Here is a 19,082-nt window from a genome sequence, read left to right as displayed (position 1 = left end):
AACTTTTCGATGATTAAGTAAGTTAGTTTCAGTCTTAAATGTTTCATAAATGATTTTATCTACATGTTCATAAGGTTTTCTATTTTATTACTATATATTATTTTGACTTTATAATGCTAATCTTAAATTATTTATGGTAAATATTATGAAGACTATTTTGGTTAACATTCATTAAGTCATCAAATCGAAACCTTGAGTTAAAACTTAGATGTATACTCGGTTGAGAGATTAAAAGACCGAGAAATCGAGAGTTGAAAGATCGAAAAATTAAACTATTTTAAATATCACAAGAACTAGTTGGTTTAATTCACTTTAAAACTCTTCAATATATTTTTTTAATGTATTTAGACTTCTAAATTACAATTAAAGTAATCAAAGTTATAAGAAAGTGTTCTAAAAAATTTCTTTACAAAATTATAATTTGAAGTGATTCTCCATAAGGAATCATGAATTTAAAAAATCCTAAAGCTTATTAAAATAATATGCGGTACATTCTCTTATCAAAATGACCAAACTCATAACATTTTGAGATTTTGCAACCTTAATATTCTTGATCTTCTCAACACCTTCATATGTTTTTTTTTCCAAAATATTTGAAGTCTATATAACATCATTTTCGAAAAGTACTCTCTAATTTCATACTTACTAAATATATTTATATTTCTTTAATGATTTAAATGTCAAAAAAATCTTTTACAGGTGTCCCATTATTAAATCTAGCAATTCAAAATTATCGCAAACACCTTAAAAGACTTAGAAACTCATTCTCACTAACAACATCTAATATTTCTTGAAATTCAATAATAACTTTCTCTCTAAACATGTAGGATATATAGTTTTAAACATATAGGATATATACTAAGAAAATAATTAATCTCATTGTTTATGATTCAGAAAATTTAAATATATGATCTATATTTTTATTTACTATTTTAACACGATATATACTACTATAATTTTCAGTTTTCTAATAATGACATAATTAAAAATAATTAATAGTATTATTTAAAATACAAACTAAGCAAAACAAAACAAAATTTAAGATAAATTAAAAATAATGGGAAAATTATATTTTAGCATTGAATGACGCTCGTTATTTACTTTTGTGTTTTTCAAATGAAAACTTCAAACAACGGGTGTGTGAGAGAGAGATATAACGAGAAGATATGGTATTTTTTACTTTTGTAATTCTTAAATTATATGATTCATTTTAAGGTAAACATTAGGAATTAAAATAGTAATTTCAAAATTTAGTTTTGAAATGTACGTTAATGTAATTATATTGTTTTTTCATACCCAAATCCGACTCAACTCCAGAAAGTTTTGGCCTTTTTGTGTCTCTTTTGTCTCTTATCCCAGTCCTATCCATCCTCCAACCTCGTAAAACCACATATTTTGTAATAAAACAAAGCAATGGTAGGAAGCAAATTCAATATTAATTATTAAATAAAATAAAAAGTATTTAGAACACTCTCCACCCATGCTCCTCTGTGTTGTCCTGCTACGCACCATAGCATATCAGACACACCAAACATAAAATAAACAAAAACAAAAACATAAAATAGTAATATTAATATTAAAATCAGAAAGAAGGGGTAAGGAAAGGCAAAGTAACTCGCGCTATGGCGGCGGAATCGGGTGGTAGTGCCAACTTCGACCTTCCCGAGGAGATGATGCAAGTGCTACCGTCCGATCCCTTCCACCAGCTCGATGTGGCTCGCAAAATCACTTCCATTGCTCTGTCGACACGTGTCAACGCCCTCGAATCAGAGCTGTCCACACTTCTCACTCAGATCGCCGACAAAGACAACCTCATCGCCGACCTTCAAATTCAACTCGACTCCCTCGATGCCTCCCTCTCCGAAACCGCCGACAAACTCCTCCTCGCCGAACAAGATAAGGTTCCAACCATCCTCTCTCTCCCTCTCTCTCTCTCTCTCTCTCTCTCTCTCTCTCTCGTTCACACACGCACGCTTATTAAATTGTTTTGATGGTTGAGGGTTACAGGAGAGCTTGCTGAAGGAGAATGCTTCGCTTTCCAACACTGTCAAAAAGCTCAATCGAGATGTCTCCAAGGTGCATTTTAATGGATTTAGTTCCTATACATCTTATATTTCGATTATAACCTATTTTTCGCTGGGCGGAATTCTAATCTCGTTAAATTGAATTGTTTTTTCAATTATTGTCTTAACGTGTGGATGGTGGGTGACTTTTGGAGATATATGTGTATGCAGTTAGAGGTTTTCAGAAAGACGCTTATGCAATCACTTCAGGAAGAGGATGATAATTCTGTAAGTTATGTGTTGGTTAATGTCGCCTATTCAATGCATTCATCATATCTTGCTCAATTGTACTCTTTATAATTATAATGTATAATTATTTATGATAGTACTTACCTTACGGAACATTTAGCATTTACTGGTGTTTGGCACAGGGAGGAGCTCCAGACATTGTTGCTAAAATACAGAACCAATCAAATTTGACTTCCACGTCACAGTTTCGAGGTATTTTCAACGCGTATGCTATCCACCTGTATAAGTTTCCATTTTTGTTCATTCTTGGTGCCCTATGTAAATTACATTTTCATTTAGGCCATTTGTTCGATTACTCATTTGATTTGTGTACTTTTTAACTTGTTTTAGTCTTTACAATGTTGGTCGGGAGAGATTAAAAGATGTATTTGTAATTGTAGGGACTAAAAAATGTAGTTTCCTAATGCAAATAAATAAAACATAAAATTTGTAAGTATAATAAGGAGTTAAACCTTAATTTATTTTATTCAAGTAGTGAGTTTTGGCGGGTTGAGTCTTCTATGTGGTAGTATAGACTTATTGGCAATCTAGCAACTTCAAATTCTTACAAACAAACTCATTTCCTTTTCGTAAGGACCAATATAGAAATTGCCGAGCACTTCAGAAAACTGCTGGTCTAAGACATCGTTTAAGGCATATACATTTTTATCCTTTGAATATGAAGTCAGTATCTTATCACTGCGATGTGTACACACTGGCACATATAGTGTTTCCAGTGGTTTAATCATGGTAATGGTTATCCATAGACTGTTAGGATTTGGATCCTCTCCATTTCCATGTCTTCAGAGAAAATGGTACAAGTTTCCCTGTACACCAATGCACCTTTTCCTATGCACATAGTCACAAATTTTGCATAGGTGTTGTTTGTCTTTTTCTGTTTTGACAATTAATTGTGTTGTGTTGCGCTGCTAAATAAAAATATATGGTAAAGAATGAAAATATCTGATTGTGTTGTTAGTCTGGTTCTATCCTCGACGTTTGCTGACAATCCAATGCCAAGATGTAAGTAAACCAATGTGATGATTTTAATCAATTTGACTTCGATGAACATCTTAAATTTGTCGGAGAGAACACTAATGAAAACAATTTAGCTTCTATTTGGGAGAAGGGAGAGAGAGACCAATAGGGTCATAAGGTGATGAATGGAAGTAAACCTTTTTATTATTAGTACGCGTTCACCTTTCATAGCCCTCTTTCTCAAATAGATCCTCATAGTTAAGGTCCCTCAGCTGCATCAGTTTTGAGAGATTCTCATTTTATTGCAGATAATGACGCTTCATTGGCACCGTCTATATCTTCTTCAACAGGAAATTCTTTGGTCGAAGAACCTGAACCTGATGGTAAGTTTATGAAGAAATGGATAGGCATGCATTTAGTTTTGCAAAAACAAAGTCGATCAAAGACCATAGTTAATATGGTGTCTGTTTTGATAATTCTGTTTTGCATGTGTACCCTGACCTTCCTTGTATTCTTTTCTATTCCACTTTTGCAGCCCCGAGACCTAGAGTACCACAGAATCTCCTCTTAGCATCTCAAGGTTCCACCCCTCGGATTACTCCCCCTGGCTCCCCTCCTAGTCTGTCTGCATCAGTATCACCTACGAGAACATCTAAACCTGTATCTCCAAGGCGACATTCAGTTTCCTTTTCAACCACAAGGGGCATGTATGATGATAGGTCTTCGGTGTTTTCCTCCATGTCCTTAACTCAAGGTTCAATATCAACCTCTGATGCAGGAACAGGATCACAAACCGGTAAGTACTGTAGCACTCATGCAGATACATTGTATTGAAGAATGTTTCCATTAGGTGGCAGCGTTGATTTTCTTGGACCTAGCATGCATACAAAGAAGTAGATGCTTAATATTTTGTTGTTTGAATGATCATAGCTTTTCCGCTCGTTTTTATTTTTTCTTACTGGATGTTATAGGACGAACACGGGTGGATGGAAAAGAGTTCTTTCGTCAAGTCAGGTGAGAGAGGTCTTTGATGCATTAAAAATTAGGGAAAACATGTCACCTTTTTGAGATAAACAGTTGTGTCTTGTATTTTATCTGCTATTTGTTATTGTTAGGAACCGTTTGTCTTACGAGCAATTTGGTGCATTCTTGGGAAATGTTAAAGAATTAAATTCCCATAAACAAACAAAAGAGGTATGCTCTTCTGCCTTGTCTTCTTTCTCAACTTTCAGTTTACTGATACATATCCGTGTGTAAAATTATAGGAGACGCTACGGAAAGCTGATGAAATTTTTGGGCCTGAAAACAATGATCTGTACAATATATTTGAAGGATTGATTAATCGCAATGTCCATTGATATTGCGCTTAGGGGAAGTTTTATTCCGAGTTTGTAATATCGGATACTATCCTCTCCTTTCCCCTCTGTATATGAGATGAAATTATCACGTTAATTATTTTGTCTGATACAATAATCTTTGAAAATGAAAACCTGTATATTTCATTTCACGAATCACATTCTGTCTGCCCATAATTCTCATAGCTTTCATCAAGTTATTCAACAGCAACTATTTCTTTTAGGTCACTTCCGATTTGACAAAAAATTACTAATACAAGTGTGAGAAAAGAAAAGAAAGATGTATATAAAAGTTACTGAAAGTTGTTATCTTCAAAAGTGTAAATAAATTAAAATTAAGTAATTATACAGCTGAAAAGTTATTAATATATTTATTAGTTGATTTTTTATGAACCAAATAATTTTATTTTTAAATTAATTTCAAATTAAGATATCATTTTAGTCCTTTATATTTTATATATAATCAAATATTATTTTTTGTTATAAAATATTTGAATTACTTAAATTAATATAGTAATATCACTTTCAAGCCAACATGATGTAACTATTTTGAAAGAGATAATTTTAAAAAATATCAGGTTTTTTTTATATTTTCACTTTTTTTCTTATACTCAGGTCATAAATAAAAATATGAGATCTGAGAAGTAACATTCTTTTTGTCATTTTTTACCGAATAAGAGAAATGAGTTTTTTTTATTCACTTTTTACTTGAGACACTTAACATGACTTCTTTAAAACAAACATATCTTTGCCTATGGTAGACAATTTTACATTTTGTAAAATATTTAATTATATCGAATTAAATTAATGTTATTTGAAATTGTTTTAGTTTTTAGATATTTTATTTAGATAACACGAGTTAAATTTATTGATTTTTTTTCTTGTTTGAATAAAATATTTCAATTACTACTGTTTGTAAGAAAATATTTAAATATAAAATAATTATTAATAATTAAAAATATTAATATTGATGTATATTGAAAATATTATTTTTTTTCAATGTTTGTTAATATTTATTTATTAATATTGATGAAATTGTTTTTGATTAATACTGATTGATATTGTTTTTAATTGATGTTGATTGCAATTATTTAAATTAACATTAATATAGATTATTTTTTTGTCGATTTTTTAAAGGATATGTCGCATAAAAATTTCTTCAGCTAATATTGATAAAAAAAAATCTAGGTAACCTTGACAGATATCTTTTCAATCAATAATAGAAAAAAGTTCTAACATATTATTGATAAAAGTATTGGTGTTAAATGATAAAAATAAATACTGAAATATCATTAATTGTCCAGAGTAGTCCTCGATCATCGACTCAGGTACCGACCTCAAACATCGCAAGGGATTGGTTAGTTTTCGGACATTGGTATCCTAGACCCCGATGTGGGAGATCGACATCGGACCTCGCCAACAGAGGGAAAGATCGGACATTGGCGGTCTGAACGTTGTAGTGGACCATGTAAGGTGGGCCCTAGAGTTATGCTAAGTTATTTAAGACATGAGATATGTGAGAAGCCTAAGTCACGAAGAATCCATGCCCGAGGTGTGTATAGCGCATGAAAGCGCGACACGAGTGAATAATCCTGCGAGGCACTAAGGCCCATTAGGGTTAGGATTTCCAGGGAAAGCAGTATGCATGGCACGTGAATACTTAGGGCACCCACAAAGCAAATGGCGCTAGAGGTTAGGTGCACAAGTTGGTACCCAAGCGACCACTTTGTTATTCGTTGCACTCCAGTTAAGGGAAGTTCATGTGTCAAATACACTAAGATTATGTAAATAGCGGCGCAAGGACGTTCCCTAAGGAACCCTAGATAAGGGCAACAACACAAAGGTAAACCCTAGTTTCAACCTATATAAGGAATGCCAAGAACCCTAGTAAAGTACACAGTTTCTAAGACTGAAACTACTTATACACTTGGTGTTTCTTTGCCCTTATATTGACTTGAGCGTCGGAGTGCAAACGACCGTCAAGGCGCCCTTTGTCTTTGTAGGTGAGAGATTCTTTGATCAAGAAAGTACGATTCTCAAGCGGAGATAGAAGGGTTGAAGGCTGCCGTTAGAGTCAACCGGCGAAGCGAGTCAACCGGCAGGAACATTTGGCGTCCACCGTGGGGCCCGCTAAAGAAAGGTCCCACTCGCAATCACGTTAGGAGTCTTTACCAGCAATATGAGGAGTACGAGGCAAGGAACCGCTGGACCCACGGGAGTTGTGCCACCCCGGAGGGGACAACGTTACCACGCAACAAATCTTGGAGACAATGTGTGCCCTCCAAGCAGAGGTGGCGCATCTAGGGTTGAAATTTCCGCGTCACGAGCGGACAACGCAGAACTACGCAGAGCCAATGAAGAACTATGCAGGGGTTTGCAACAAGTAGGGGAGCGCGCGCGGACGAACGTGCCCCACCTGTACCACTCAAGGCACGTCCCATGCCGTTATCACAGGCGATCATGGATACAGCGTTGCCAACCACGTCTCTGGGCCCGAAGGTCACCTTCACAGGAGTAGAGGACCTAGAGGCCTATCTCACGGCGTTCCACACTCAGATGATGCTTACAGGTGGATCTGACGCTGTGTACTACAAGTTGTTTATGAGCACGTTGGCAGGCGTGGCGTTGGAGTGGTTCGTTAGCCTTCCCGACGGACACATCACCACCTTTGACCAGTTCGCGACGCTATTCAGGGAACAATACCTTGTTAACAAGGCCCCCACCCGGCTTTCTTACGATGTCTTCGACATTAAACAGTACTAGGGGGAGTCCATGAAGGACTACTTGAACAGATTTGGGGTCCAGGTGGTAAGGTTGAAACCCATTGATGAGGCCATGACGGTGCATGCCTTTGTTAAGGGAATGTTGTCGGGACCTTTCAGCTAATCGTTGCTAAGGTTATAACCGAAGACGTTCACCGAGATCAGACGTTGAGCGTTGGCGCACATCGCTACAGATGATCGAGTAATGGAGAAACAAGGTCTTGTTGGTCCTATCCGACCTCGAGCGGCAGGACGACCTCAACCCATGAGGGTGCACGAGGCAAACACTGAGAAGAAAGGAGCGGGAAAACCCTACAAATGGACCCAGGTGGGGATGCGCATGCGAAGGGACCCGCCCCCGAAGCATAATTTTCGAGTGGAACTCAAGGAGTTAATCGCTATCCCAAACATAGCGACTAGGCTGAAGGTGCCCACAAAGACCGACAAGAAGATAGGACCCAACAAGAAGGCTTGGTGTGAGTTTCACCAAGCAAATGGCCAGTACATACACAATTGCTTGGCCTTGGCACACCAACTAGATGAGCTAGTGAAGAGCGGTTTCCTAAAGGATTACCTTCAAGAGCCACATAACGATCAAGCGTTGGTAACTGCAGGGGCGAATCAGGGGCACGAGGTTCCCATTCACAGGGAGATCAATACAATCTCAGAAGGATTTTCAGGAGGAGGGTGCACTGCCTCCCAGCGAAAGAAGTACGCATGAGAGGTAATGGCGGTAGAAGTACAACAGGAAGATCAAAGTCCCGATGTCGACCTCGTCTTCACCAAGGCCGACCTCCAGGATGTCATACCCCATGGCAATGACTCGGTAGTAATTTTGCTAGTCACAACAGGAAGGAAGGTGCACTGCGTCCTCGTGGATCAAGGAAGTTCGACCGATGTGATGTTCTGGTCGACCTTCAACAAGTTACAGTTGTCCTCAGACTAATTGAGGCCCTATACCGGATGTTTGTATGGTTTCGCTGGGGACCAGGTGGACGTACGTGGGCATATAGAGCTGAGGACGACCTTCACGGATGGCACGGCCTCACGCACTACCAGCATCAGGTATCTCGTTGTTAATGCTCCGTCGGCCTACAATATATTGTTAGATAGACCAACTTTAAACAGGATTGGAGCAGTTGCCTCCACAAGGCATGTGAAGATGAAGTTGCTTTCCCTTGAGGGTGCGGTGATCACCATCAAGTATGACCAAAGAGAGGCTAAGAAGTGCTACGAAAATAGCCTCAAGACAAAGAGAGGGGTGTTCGCTGTTACAACCCACCCTCCAAGGGAAGAAGGTATCACCCGTGCAGAGACCGCCCGGGAGAAATGACCCGAACTCGCCGGAGACGTAGTAGAAAGAGAGATCGGTGGAAAGATGTTCAAGCTTGGCCAATCTTTGAGCCAAGAGTCGCAGGATCAGGTTGCCGAGGTCATAGCATGACACCTTGACGCCTTCGCGTGGTCTTCCTCTGACATGCCTGGCATAGACCCAGACTTCCTGTGTCATCGTCTCACCATGAACCCCCAGGTCCGACTTGTTTGCCAGAGGAGACGAAAATTTAACGAAGAAAGGCGTCAGGTCATATGCGAAGAGACGAAGAAGCTATTGAAGGCCGACCACATTAGGGAGATTCAGTACCCCGAATGGTTGGCCAATGTGGTGCTAGTAAAGAAGGTCAGCGGGAAGTGGAGGATGTGCGTTGACTTCGCAAACCTTAACAAGGCCTGTCCGAAGGACTCCTACCCGCTGCCTAGTATTGATGCCTTGGTAGACAATGCGTCTGGATGCAGATTACTCAGCTTCCTAGATACCTTCTCTGGTTACAACCAAATCATGATGCACCCCAAGAACGAATGCAAGACAACATTTATGACAAAACTGTCTTGTTATTGCTACAAGGTAATGCCCTTCGGACTGAAGAACGCAAGTGCCACCTACCAGAGGTTAATGGACAGAGTGCTAGCGCCCAAGTTAGGGCGAAATGTCCAAACATATGTGGATGACATGGTGGTCACCTCCCAGCAGAAGGAGCAGCACGTAGCGGACCTGGAAGAGTTGTTCACCACGATAACAAAGTACAGGTTAAAGCTGAACCCAAAGAAGTGCGTGTTCGGGATTGAGGCAGGCAAGTTCTTGGGTTTCCTACTCACTGAATGTGGGATAGAGACGAATCCTGAGAAGTGCGCCACAATAATAGCCATGAGGAGCCCGATCTCGGTGAAAGAGGTGCAGCAGTTGACAGGGCGCATGGCCTCTCTGCCCAGATTTGTATCGGCATGAGGAGACAAGGGGCACCCTTATTTCTAGTACCTGAAGAGAAACAACAAGTTCGTATGGACCCGGGAGTGCGAAGAAGCGTTTGTGAAGCTAAAGGAGTGCATGGCCAGCCCACCAGTGGTGTGCAAGCCAGAATTAGGTACCCTACTCCGCTTATACTTCGCAGTTACAGAAAAGGCGATTAGTTCGGTTTTGCTGCAAGAACAAGACTAGGTGTAGAAGCCAATCTACTTCGTCAGCAAAGTGATGCAAGGGCCAGAGGTAAGATACCAGGCCCTAGAGAAAGCAGCTTTGGCGGTAGTATTCTCAGCGCGAAGGCTTCGCCACTACTTCCAGAGCTTCATCGTGATAGTAATGATCGACCTTCCACTTAGCAAGGTCTTACAAAAGCCAGGTGTGGCAGGGAGAATGGTGAGGTAGGCAGTAGAGCTGTCTGAGTTTGACGTACAGTATGAGCCTAGGGGCCCTATTAAAGGTCAGTTTTACGCTGACTTTGTAGTAGAGCTCTCCTCGGCAGCCAAGCACCCAGAAGGAGCAGGTTTCTGATGGGTGCTCTCTATGGATGGTTCCTCAAACCAACAAGGCAGCGAGGCTGGTGTCTTCTTTGAAGGACCAGATGGGTTGCTGATTGAGCAGGTCCTACGGTTCGCTTTCAAGGCCAGTAACAACCAAACAAAATATGAGGCCCTAATAACTGGAATGCTGCTGGCCAAGGAGATGGAAGCGAAAGGTTTGCTGGCAAAGAGTGATTCTCTGTTAGTCACAGGTTAGGTCACAGGGGAGTACCAAGCTAAGGATCCTCAAATGGCTGCATACCTAGAGTACGTCCAAGCTTTGAAGGAAACGTTTGAGGTGTTCGAGTTAGTCCACGTACCTAGAGAACATAATGCCCGAGCCGACTTGCTTGCAAAGCTCGCCAGTTCGGGCAAGAGGGGTAGGCATAGGACAGTGATTCAGGAGACCCTGAAGACAGCTCGAACTACCGCAGACAACTTGGCGGAAGTCCAACAGATTAACACGTTGGAAGCTCGTTAACACAGGAGACGGTGAAAACGCCCTGAATAAGTGTGTACCCGGTTGCTGGGGAGATGTCGTCGCAAGTTTATGAAGTTGAATCAAGAGAAACTTGGATGACACCCTACCAACGCTATTTGGCTGATGAAGTGCTCCCGCTAGAACCCACAAAAGCCCGAAAAATCAAGAAAAATTCAAACAAGTACACCTTGATCGACGGGAAGTTATTTAGGCATGGGCTCACTCATCCTATCCTGGTGTGTGTAAGTGGCGAGCAATGCACGTGCATTATGGCAGAACTGCTTGAGGGGATATGCGGTAGCCACATCGGCGGCCGATCCCTCTCATCGAAGGCCATTCGAGCAGGGTATTACTGGCCAACCATGAGGGAAGATTGCACGAGGTACGCCCAACAGTGCAAACAGTGCCAACAACATGCTGACTGACACAAGACGCCTCCAGAGGAGCTGAGGTTGATCTACAACCCATGGCTGTTTCATACTTGGGGGATCGACATTCTAGGGCCCTTCCCTTTGGCAGTACGGTAGATGAAGTACCTTGTGGTTGCCATAGAATATTTCACAAAGTGGATCGAGGTTGAGCCAGTGGCACAGATCACAATCCATAAGGTCCAACACTTTGTGTGGAAGAACATAGTGTGCCGCTTCAGAATTCCAAAGAGGTTGGTATCTGATAACGGTACCTAGTTTGCAAGCCAACAATTGGGCAAGTTATGTACAGAATCGGGAGTGAAACAGGTGTTCGCGTCAGTAGAACACCCCCAGACGAACATGCAGGTCAAGTCTGCCAACCGAGTTCTGCTCAGAGGTCTGAAGAGAAGGCTAGACAAAGCCAAGAGGACCTAGGCGAAAGAAGTTCTTAGAATTGTGTGGGCCTACCACACTACTCCCCAATCCATAACCAGGGAAACACCCTTTAGCTTGGTGTATGGTTTAGACGCTATGATTCCAGTAGAAATCTAGGAGAACTCACCGCTTTTCCAGAACTTCGGGGTCGAGGTGTCCAATGAAGAGAGAAAGGTAAACCTAGATCTACTAGATGAGGTAAGGGAGGAAGCAAGGATTAAGGCTGAAGCCTTGAAAAGGAGGGTGGAGTACAAGTACAACTCCAAGTTGAGACCTCGACAGTTCCAAGTTGCTGACCTGGTGATGCGGAAGGCCCACCCGTACCAGTTGGAAAACAACCTATTTCCCAAGTGGATTGGCCCTTTCAGAGTAACAGAGGCCCTTGGGAATGGAGCATACAGGCTCGGAACGTTAGAGGGTGGCGCGATCCCTCGTACTTGGAACACGACCAATCTTAAGTTTTATTTTAGTTAAAAATATTTTGCATTGTACACGTTTTAAGGGAAAACTCTTTTTCCCTCATAAGGGTTTTTTAACGAGGTCACCCAAATAAAATTTTAGTTATTCAGTTGAGAAATATGTGTGCATTGCAGTTAGTGAACCTCTCCCTTAAAGTGATACACTAAGAGCAGAGGTAGTTTGGTTTCCTCAATAAGCCCCTCTTTTGTATGTTCACCAAGGCGAAGAATAGTATGGTTCTCTAGTTAATGACCTCTCCCTTGAAGTGATACACTAAGAGCAGAGGTAGTTTGGTTTCCCCAATAAGCCCCTCTTGTGTAAGTTCACCAAGGCAAAGAATAGTATGGTTCTCCAGTTAATGAACCTCTCCCTTGAAGTAATGCGCCAAGGTCGGGAATAATATGGTTCGATGGTGAACCTCCCTCTTGCGCAAGTTTACCAAGGCTAAGAACAATATGGTTCAAACGTTAAAGGCTCACCCCTTGACTTTTTATAGTAAGGTCGCGGTCAGTTATTCAGACCTGTCCCTTGACTTTGTATAACAAGGATGAGGTCGTGAAAAGCCGTTCACTCGAGTTAGAAACACCAAGATGGGGGAAATATGATTCCTCAAGGGGGCCTCCCTCTTGCATAGTAACTCCAGGGTCGAACCACATGGCTCACCAGTTAAGTTCACCCCTACCTTCGCGTTGCAGGACCAAAACCGGAAGGAAACACTTTCCCCTTGTATACAAGCCAAGGTTGAAAGCGGTATGGTTCCCCAGTATTACCAACAAGACATTCCCGTCAACTTGAGGAGGGTAGGGACGAGATCAACGAAGACGCCTTACTTTGCAAGAAGAAGATCAAGAATAGTGAGAGGAGCTTACCCTCGAACAAAGGTTGAGCCAGTTAAGGGGCTCGCACGCAAGGTTAAAACGTTCTACCTAAAGGGCGAACCTAGGTCGAAGGAGCTGTTAGTAGAAGTCAAGGCAGAAAAATCGCAAGTTAAAACAAACAGTTAAACAAAGGATAAATAGTCATAAAGTTATATGTACAAGGAGCAAATTGTCCTTCAAGAAGACAGAGTTACAAAATGGTTACTCTCGCAGCACGAGTTGCCCATCAACAATGCACTTAGACTCACTAAAAGGGGAAAGATCCACCTCAGGATGCACACAGGCAAACTGAGCGATGACATCTTGGAACCCCTCGCCGTAAGCATCGACAACGTCATTGGTGAGCTCCTCCTTCGTCTTCTTGAAGAGCTCAATCCTTTCGGCCAGCTCCCTTTCAACCTTCCCCAGCAGAACCTTGCGTTGGGTGGCCCTCTCTTCCAGCTTGGCCTTCTTCGCTTGCATCTCCTCGACCTTCTCCTCCAGGTCAACCACATTGTTGCGAAGAGGCAAGATCTTCGCTTCCAGTTGGACGACCTCGTGGCTCTTGTCAAAAAGGGCTTTCTTGATGTCCTTCTCGGATTGGCAAAGGCTTGCCAGCTCGTTGTACATAGCAGTCTTGCGGTTGGCGAAGGTCTTGGTCTTGAGGGACAGTTCTTCCTCCAGCTCCGCTGTCCTAGCCTTGAGTTCTTCCGCTTTCTGGGCCCTACTTAGCGCAAGGCTGGATGCGATTAGGAAGTCCCCGAGGCCGTCGGCCACACGGTCATGGAAGAGATTGCCACTCAAGCTCTCCAACACTTCCTTGTCTTGGAAGCGCTTGAGGATTTGCGAAGCAGCATGGGGAGCTCGGAAGTGGAAGGCATTTGTTGGCCTTCAGGGGCGCTCTGCCCCCCCACCTTCATGAACAATAAGGTGGCGCGGGGAGGAGGCGCTCGGGGGGTTATCCCTGAAAGCTGAAGTCCCACCAGATGTAGAGGGAGAAGGCGCCACGACTTCGCCCACCCTCTGCCTTTTGAAGACAAGGCTCGTGCACGTATCCTCGTCATTCGAGTCAACGACCACCACCCCTTTCTGCTTATTATCGACAGGGGCTGGTTCGATTGTTTGGGGGGCAGAGGTAGCTGAAGTTGGAGGAGTCCTAGGTGTCGAAGTGCCCACACCAGCAGCGGCCACCCTGCGCTTAGCGAGGAGGTCAGCCAATTTCTTCTTTTTGTCCTTGCTAAAACCCATATCTGCATGGAAACAACAAAGTCAGTAACAAAGACAAGACAGGTCAAATGCAAGCAAGGGTAAGACGGAACTGAGAAGAGTATCAATGTATTTCTTAAGATTCTTGGGGCTAAACTCACGTTTGAGCAACTCCAAGGTACTGAATGGTGTATGGAGTGCAGAGAGAAACTCACATACTCCCCGCTTCTGAGGGGGAAGATCCTCAAGACTCTGGGGCCTCTGAAGGTTTGGTTTCTCCGCCCATTATAGGGGGAATCCATCTAAAAGGGCGGGATCCCTCCGGTTGCTTCGAATCTTGAAGAAGTTCTTCTTGAACCCCTTGTAGGATTGTTGAAAGAGCGTTAGGAGCACCCTCCCAACATCGCTGTTGAAGCTAACCCACAACTTCTTCCAGGACTTTTTGCTTCGAAGAAGAAGAGGAAATCATCCACCGACGACGTATGGCCAAGACAATGGCAAAGGATGGCAAAGGCCCTTACGAATGCCCAATTGTTGGGATGCAGTTGGGCAGGGGCGATGTTCACCTCTGTCAAGAGAGCCCGCTCGAAGGGAGTGAAGGGTAGTCGAAGCCCGAGCCTTTGAAAAACGGTGGAGTAAATAATGCAAAAGGGGCCTTCGGGGTCTGAGGATTCGTCAGCACACACCGACTCTCCTTCCCGGCAAGCCACTATCCTCACGAACTTATCGTGGTCGTTGCCAAAGATGCGCGATTTATGACAGGTCTGTTTTTTCTTATAAGCGGCTATGCTCTCGAGGGAGGTAAAAGTAGAAGTCTATTCTAGAAGAGCAGCTGGTGCCCAGTGATACATGGACTTATAGAAGGAAGCGGAAGGAGGGGGAATTGGCGATGTAGATGGAACAGGGGATGGAGATGAAACCGAACTAGAGCCTGCAGGAAGAGTTGGAGTGGTTTCCTGTTGGGTCATCTTAGATAAGGAAGCTAAAAAAGAAAAGAAAAAGAGAAACTTTAGAGGAAGAAGGTGGTGTAACTCGACAGAACCAGAGAAAATAAGAAAACAGAGACTCGAAGCGTTAACAGAGAAAAAGAATGCACAGAGAAATGCAGAAATCATAAACAGTCCCAGGTAGTTATAAGCATGTTACAAGCAGTGGTATCATAAATTGCAAGCAATCGGTGAGTAAAAATCATACCTTTGAATATTGAGGTTCGAGGGTTTGGAGTTTTGGAAGAGAGAAGAGATAGCGTTTTTCGCAAAAATGCTTAAGAGAAGTTTCACGTAAGTGAAAGTAATGAAATAATGAGGAAAGCGTAAGAGTTTAAGGGTTTGAACAGTGCACGAAGTAGTTTGAGCGCCAACAAGTCCCAGTCGTTGATCTTGACACGTGTACGTTGCTTAACAAAGTATGGTGAGACGTCGCTTCGGTGTACTATTCACGCCCGTTACCCAATGCCACGTAGGTTACCCAATGCAATCACTTAGTCTCTACTGGAACAAGTTACAGTTCGAGACTAGGGGGTTTGTGTCCCGACCAGTCCTCGGTCATCGACCCAGGGACTGACCTCAGAAATCGCACACTGATGCTTGGTAATGGAAGGGGGCCACGTAAGGTGGGCCCCAGACGCACCTACCAGGGATTGGTTAGTCTTCGGACATTGGTATCATAGACTCCGATGTTGGAGATCGACATCGGACCTCGCCAACAGAGGGAGAGATTGGACATCGGCGGTCTGAACATTGTAGTGGGCCACGTAAGGTGGGTCCTAGACTTATGCTAAGTTAACAATTAAGACATGAGATATGTGGGAAGCCAAAGTCACGAAGGATCCATGCACGTTGTGTGTATAATGCATGAAGGCGCGACACGAGTGAATAATCTTGAGAGGCACTAAGGCCCATTAGGGTTAGGGTTTCCAGGGAAAGTTGCATGCATGGCACGTGAATACTTAGGGCACCCACAAAGCAGATGACGCTAGAGGTTAGGTGCACAAGTTGGTACCCAAGCGACCACTCTGTTATTTGTTGCACTCCAGTTAAGGGAAGTTCATGTGTCAGATACGCTAAGATTATGTAAATAGCGGCGCAAGGACGTTCCCTAAGGAACCCTTAATAAGGGCAACAACACAAAGGTAAACCCTAGTTTCAACCTATATAAGAGGTGCCAAGAACCCTAGCAAGGTACACAGTTTCTAAGACTGAAACTACTTATACACTTGGTGTTTCTTTGCCCTTATACTGACTTGAGCGTCGGAGTGCAAACGACCGTCAAGGCGCGTCTTTGCAGGTGAGAGATTCTTTGATCAAGAAAGTACGATTCTCAAGCGGAGATAGAAGGGTCGAAGGCTGCCGTTAGAGTCAACCGGCGAAGCGAGTCAACCGGCAGGAACATTAATAAAAAAATAATTACGATAAAGTTAATTGGAAAAATATATTTTACATCAGTAAAAAATAATCTTCTGATATTGATGGAGAAAGTGATGATTAATATCTTCTGGTCTAATTTTTTTTAATAATTTAAATAAAAAATAATTCATATCAATATCAATAAAGAAGTAGTCAACCCAATAATATTTTAATCTTAACCAAAATTACGACATCCTGTACCTACATTATTCAAAATACTGAAATTATCCTTTACATTTTTTCAGAATAGAAAATTCAGAAGACAAAAAACTCATTCTGGAACACTTTTTCTGGAATACATTTTTTTATTTATTTCTGGATTGATAAATCTTAAATTCATAAAAAATGTCTCGAAAAAGATGTTTTGGAAATATTTTGAAAAAAATAATCCAGAAGTCATTTTGCAAAATAGTCTTCTCTGAAAATGATGGGGTGCAGGAAGAAATTTGTAGAGGTGCATGAAGAAGTTGCCTCTATTTTAACCTGTTCCAAAGTTGGCTCATGACATGGACTGAATTTTCTGATCCATCCTTCATAAGTATTAGCCCATGGGCACCACATATGAAAAATTATTTTGAATTAGATTAAAAAAGGACCTAATAATTGTTACCATTTTAAGGAAATAAAATTGGAAATCACGAAAGCACCAAGTTTTTTTACCTCTCTAAAATCAAGTTTTTTTTTTATGTACTGCATGTTTTAATAAAGTCCAAATAGTTTCTTTTTCAAAATAAAAGAAGTTGTTTGACCTTTCTAAAATAAAGTTTTTTTTATGAACAACATGTTTCAGTAAAGCCCAAATATTTTTTTTTTCAAAATAAAAGAAGAAATCAATGAAGAATAAATTGTCACTACTTTGTGCAAGATATAGAGCTTCATTTTCGGTAAGCTCAGAAAGAAAATAAGTGGAGGAGAAAAAACACAACCCTACATATGTGGAAATTTTGGTGGAGATGGTGTTAGTGCATGCAATTTTCTTTGTGATGCACAAAAAAGGGTATTATTTATAGTAAAGTATGCTTTAAATACGGACAAAACTAATTTTTTGATTACTGTCTATAATGATTTATCCGCGATGCATTGCGCAAGTCTCCAAGGATACAATAGGAACTTTCCAAAAATTTTCAAGGATCAGAACTAGCACGTTACTCTTGAGTAATAACCCAATAAACCCCAAAATATTATAATAAAATAAAATAATAAATGATGAGAGAGAAAGAAAAATGAAAAACGAGAGGAAGAAGAAAAGTTTCACGTGGTGGGTGAAGAAGATGAAGAAGAGAGCGTGAGTGAAAGATGATTCTTAAGCGAATGAAGCTCTCTTTATGTAGGGAGAGGAACAACAAAATTTGTTGCAACTTCTAGACCCACATGCTTCCGTTTCATCATCTCAACTGCAACAACGTTATAAAAATTCCGAAAGACCAGGCAGTGCGAGCGTGAAAGCGAAACGACGTTCTACAACTTGCGAAGGACCAGACAGTGCCTTCCCGGTCGTGCGGCCACGATCCTGGGTTGAGAGGGCAACGTGCACAACAATCTCGGTGTAGATCTAGTCTCTATTGCACTTTCGAGATCTCCTCTAACGACATCGAAAAAGCTAGGGTTTTCCGCGCACACTCTATTTTTGTTTTGCAAAATCACACTGTTTTTCATTTTGCAATACCTACTCATATGTTCCTATGGTTTTACAACAATCCCCACATATTGCAAAAGATAAAACATAGTGATAAAGAAAGAAAATAAAATTTTGGGTTCATCTAAGATGTAATGCATCAGAGCTGGTATAGCAAGCTATATGAACTAGTCTTAGATTGATGAACTTAACACATAATGTAGTTGGTATATCAAGCTATATGAACCAAGAAACTTAGTATGTGTTAGAGGTTTATCAATCACAATACACCCCCACATTACTTGTTGTTATCGCTGTGTTGCGCTACTTGGCCATGCACATGCTCAGTATTCATGAGTGCTATAGAGATCTCACCAAGATATCATGCAAGCGGCCCCACTTGACACTCATATAAGTGATTTCATCAAGTGTATGCTGCAAATCATACACCACCTGATGGATTTGTGCCTTCATGACCGAATTCTTTGATTTAAGTTTTGGAGGATTTGCAGAAGCTTGAATGGAGGAGGCGTGCAAGGAGGCTCACATGGAGCTTGCGGTTTCCTTGGAGGTGCATGCTAAGTATGGAGAGTGATAGGTGAGGCCTAATCACTTGAGCTAGGTGGAGAGTTGAAGACTAAAGTGTCTATCCTAAAGAGGCAAGACAAGAGTGAGAATTGGCTCAATATTTTGGCAGCAGTTTCACTCATTCATTAATCTTCTTAAAACATGATCTAAACACCTCAATTTATAGGAGAGAGGGCTGAACATTTTGGAGCCAAAATTTGAAAATTCAAAATAAAACTCTCCAATGAGAAGGTGCCATGTGGAGTCATGCTTTCCATGTTTAGCTCACACCTTCCATGCTAAATCCTCTCCACTCCTAGGTTGCCATGTGGACGTCCATGCCAAGGTGATTTTCGTTCTCCAATATACCCTAGACGTTTTAGGGTTACATTGGGCTCAAAGAAGCCCAATTGTTATCCTAACTAG

The 19,082-nt window shown here is 41.5% G+C and overlaps 1 protein-coding gene across 1 annotated transcript; it reads left to right on the top strand.

Moving 5' to 3' along the window:
- The first annotated feature begins 1,363 nt into the window (after nucleotides 1-1,363).
- LOC137806931 (uncharacterized protein At4g15545) lies at nucleotides 1,364-4,783 on the top strand. Its single transcript, XM_068607327.2, has 9 exons — nucleotides 1,364-1,901; nucleotides 2,008-2,076; nucleotides 2,235-2,291; nucleotides 2,435-2,504; nucleotides 3,578-3,652; nucleotides 3,805-4,065; nucleotides 4,241-4,283; nucleotides 4,385-4,463; nucleotides 4,535-4,783. The coding sequence occupies exons 1-9, from the start codon at nucleotides 1,623-1,625 to the stop codon at nucleotides 4,625-4,627; spliced, it is 1,026 nt and encodes a 341-aa protein (XP_068463428.1). The 5' UTR covers nucleotides 1,364-1,622; the 3' UTR covers nucleotides 4,628-4,783.
- Nucleotides 4,784-19,082: the final 14,299 nt, after the last annotated feature.

Source organism: Phaseolus vulgaris, chromosome 3 (assembly GCF_051622355.1).
Source record: "Phaseolus vulgaris cultivar YP4 chromosome 3, ASM5162235v1, whole genome shotgun sequence".
Lineage (NCBI taxonomy): Eukaryota > Viridiplantae > Streptophyta > Magnoliopsida > Fabales > Fabaceae > Phaseolus > Phaseolus vulgaris.
The sequence above is the reverse complement of the archived record's forward strand: the minus strand, read 5'-3'. Positions and strand labels throughout refer to the sequence as shown.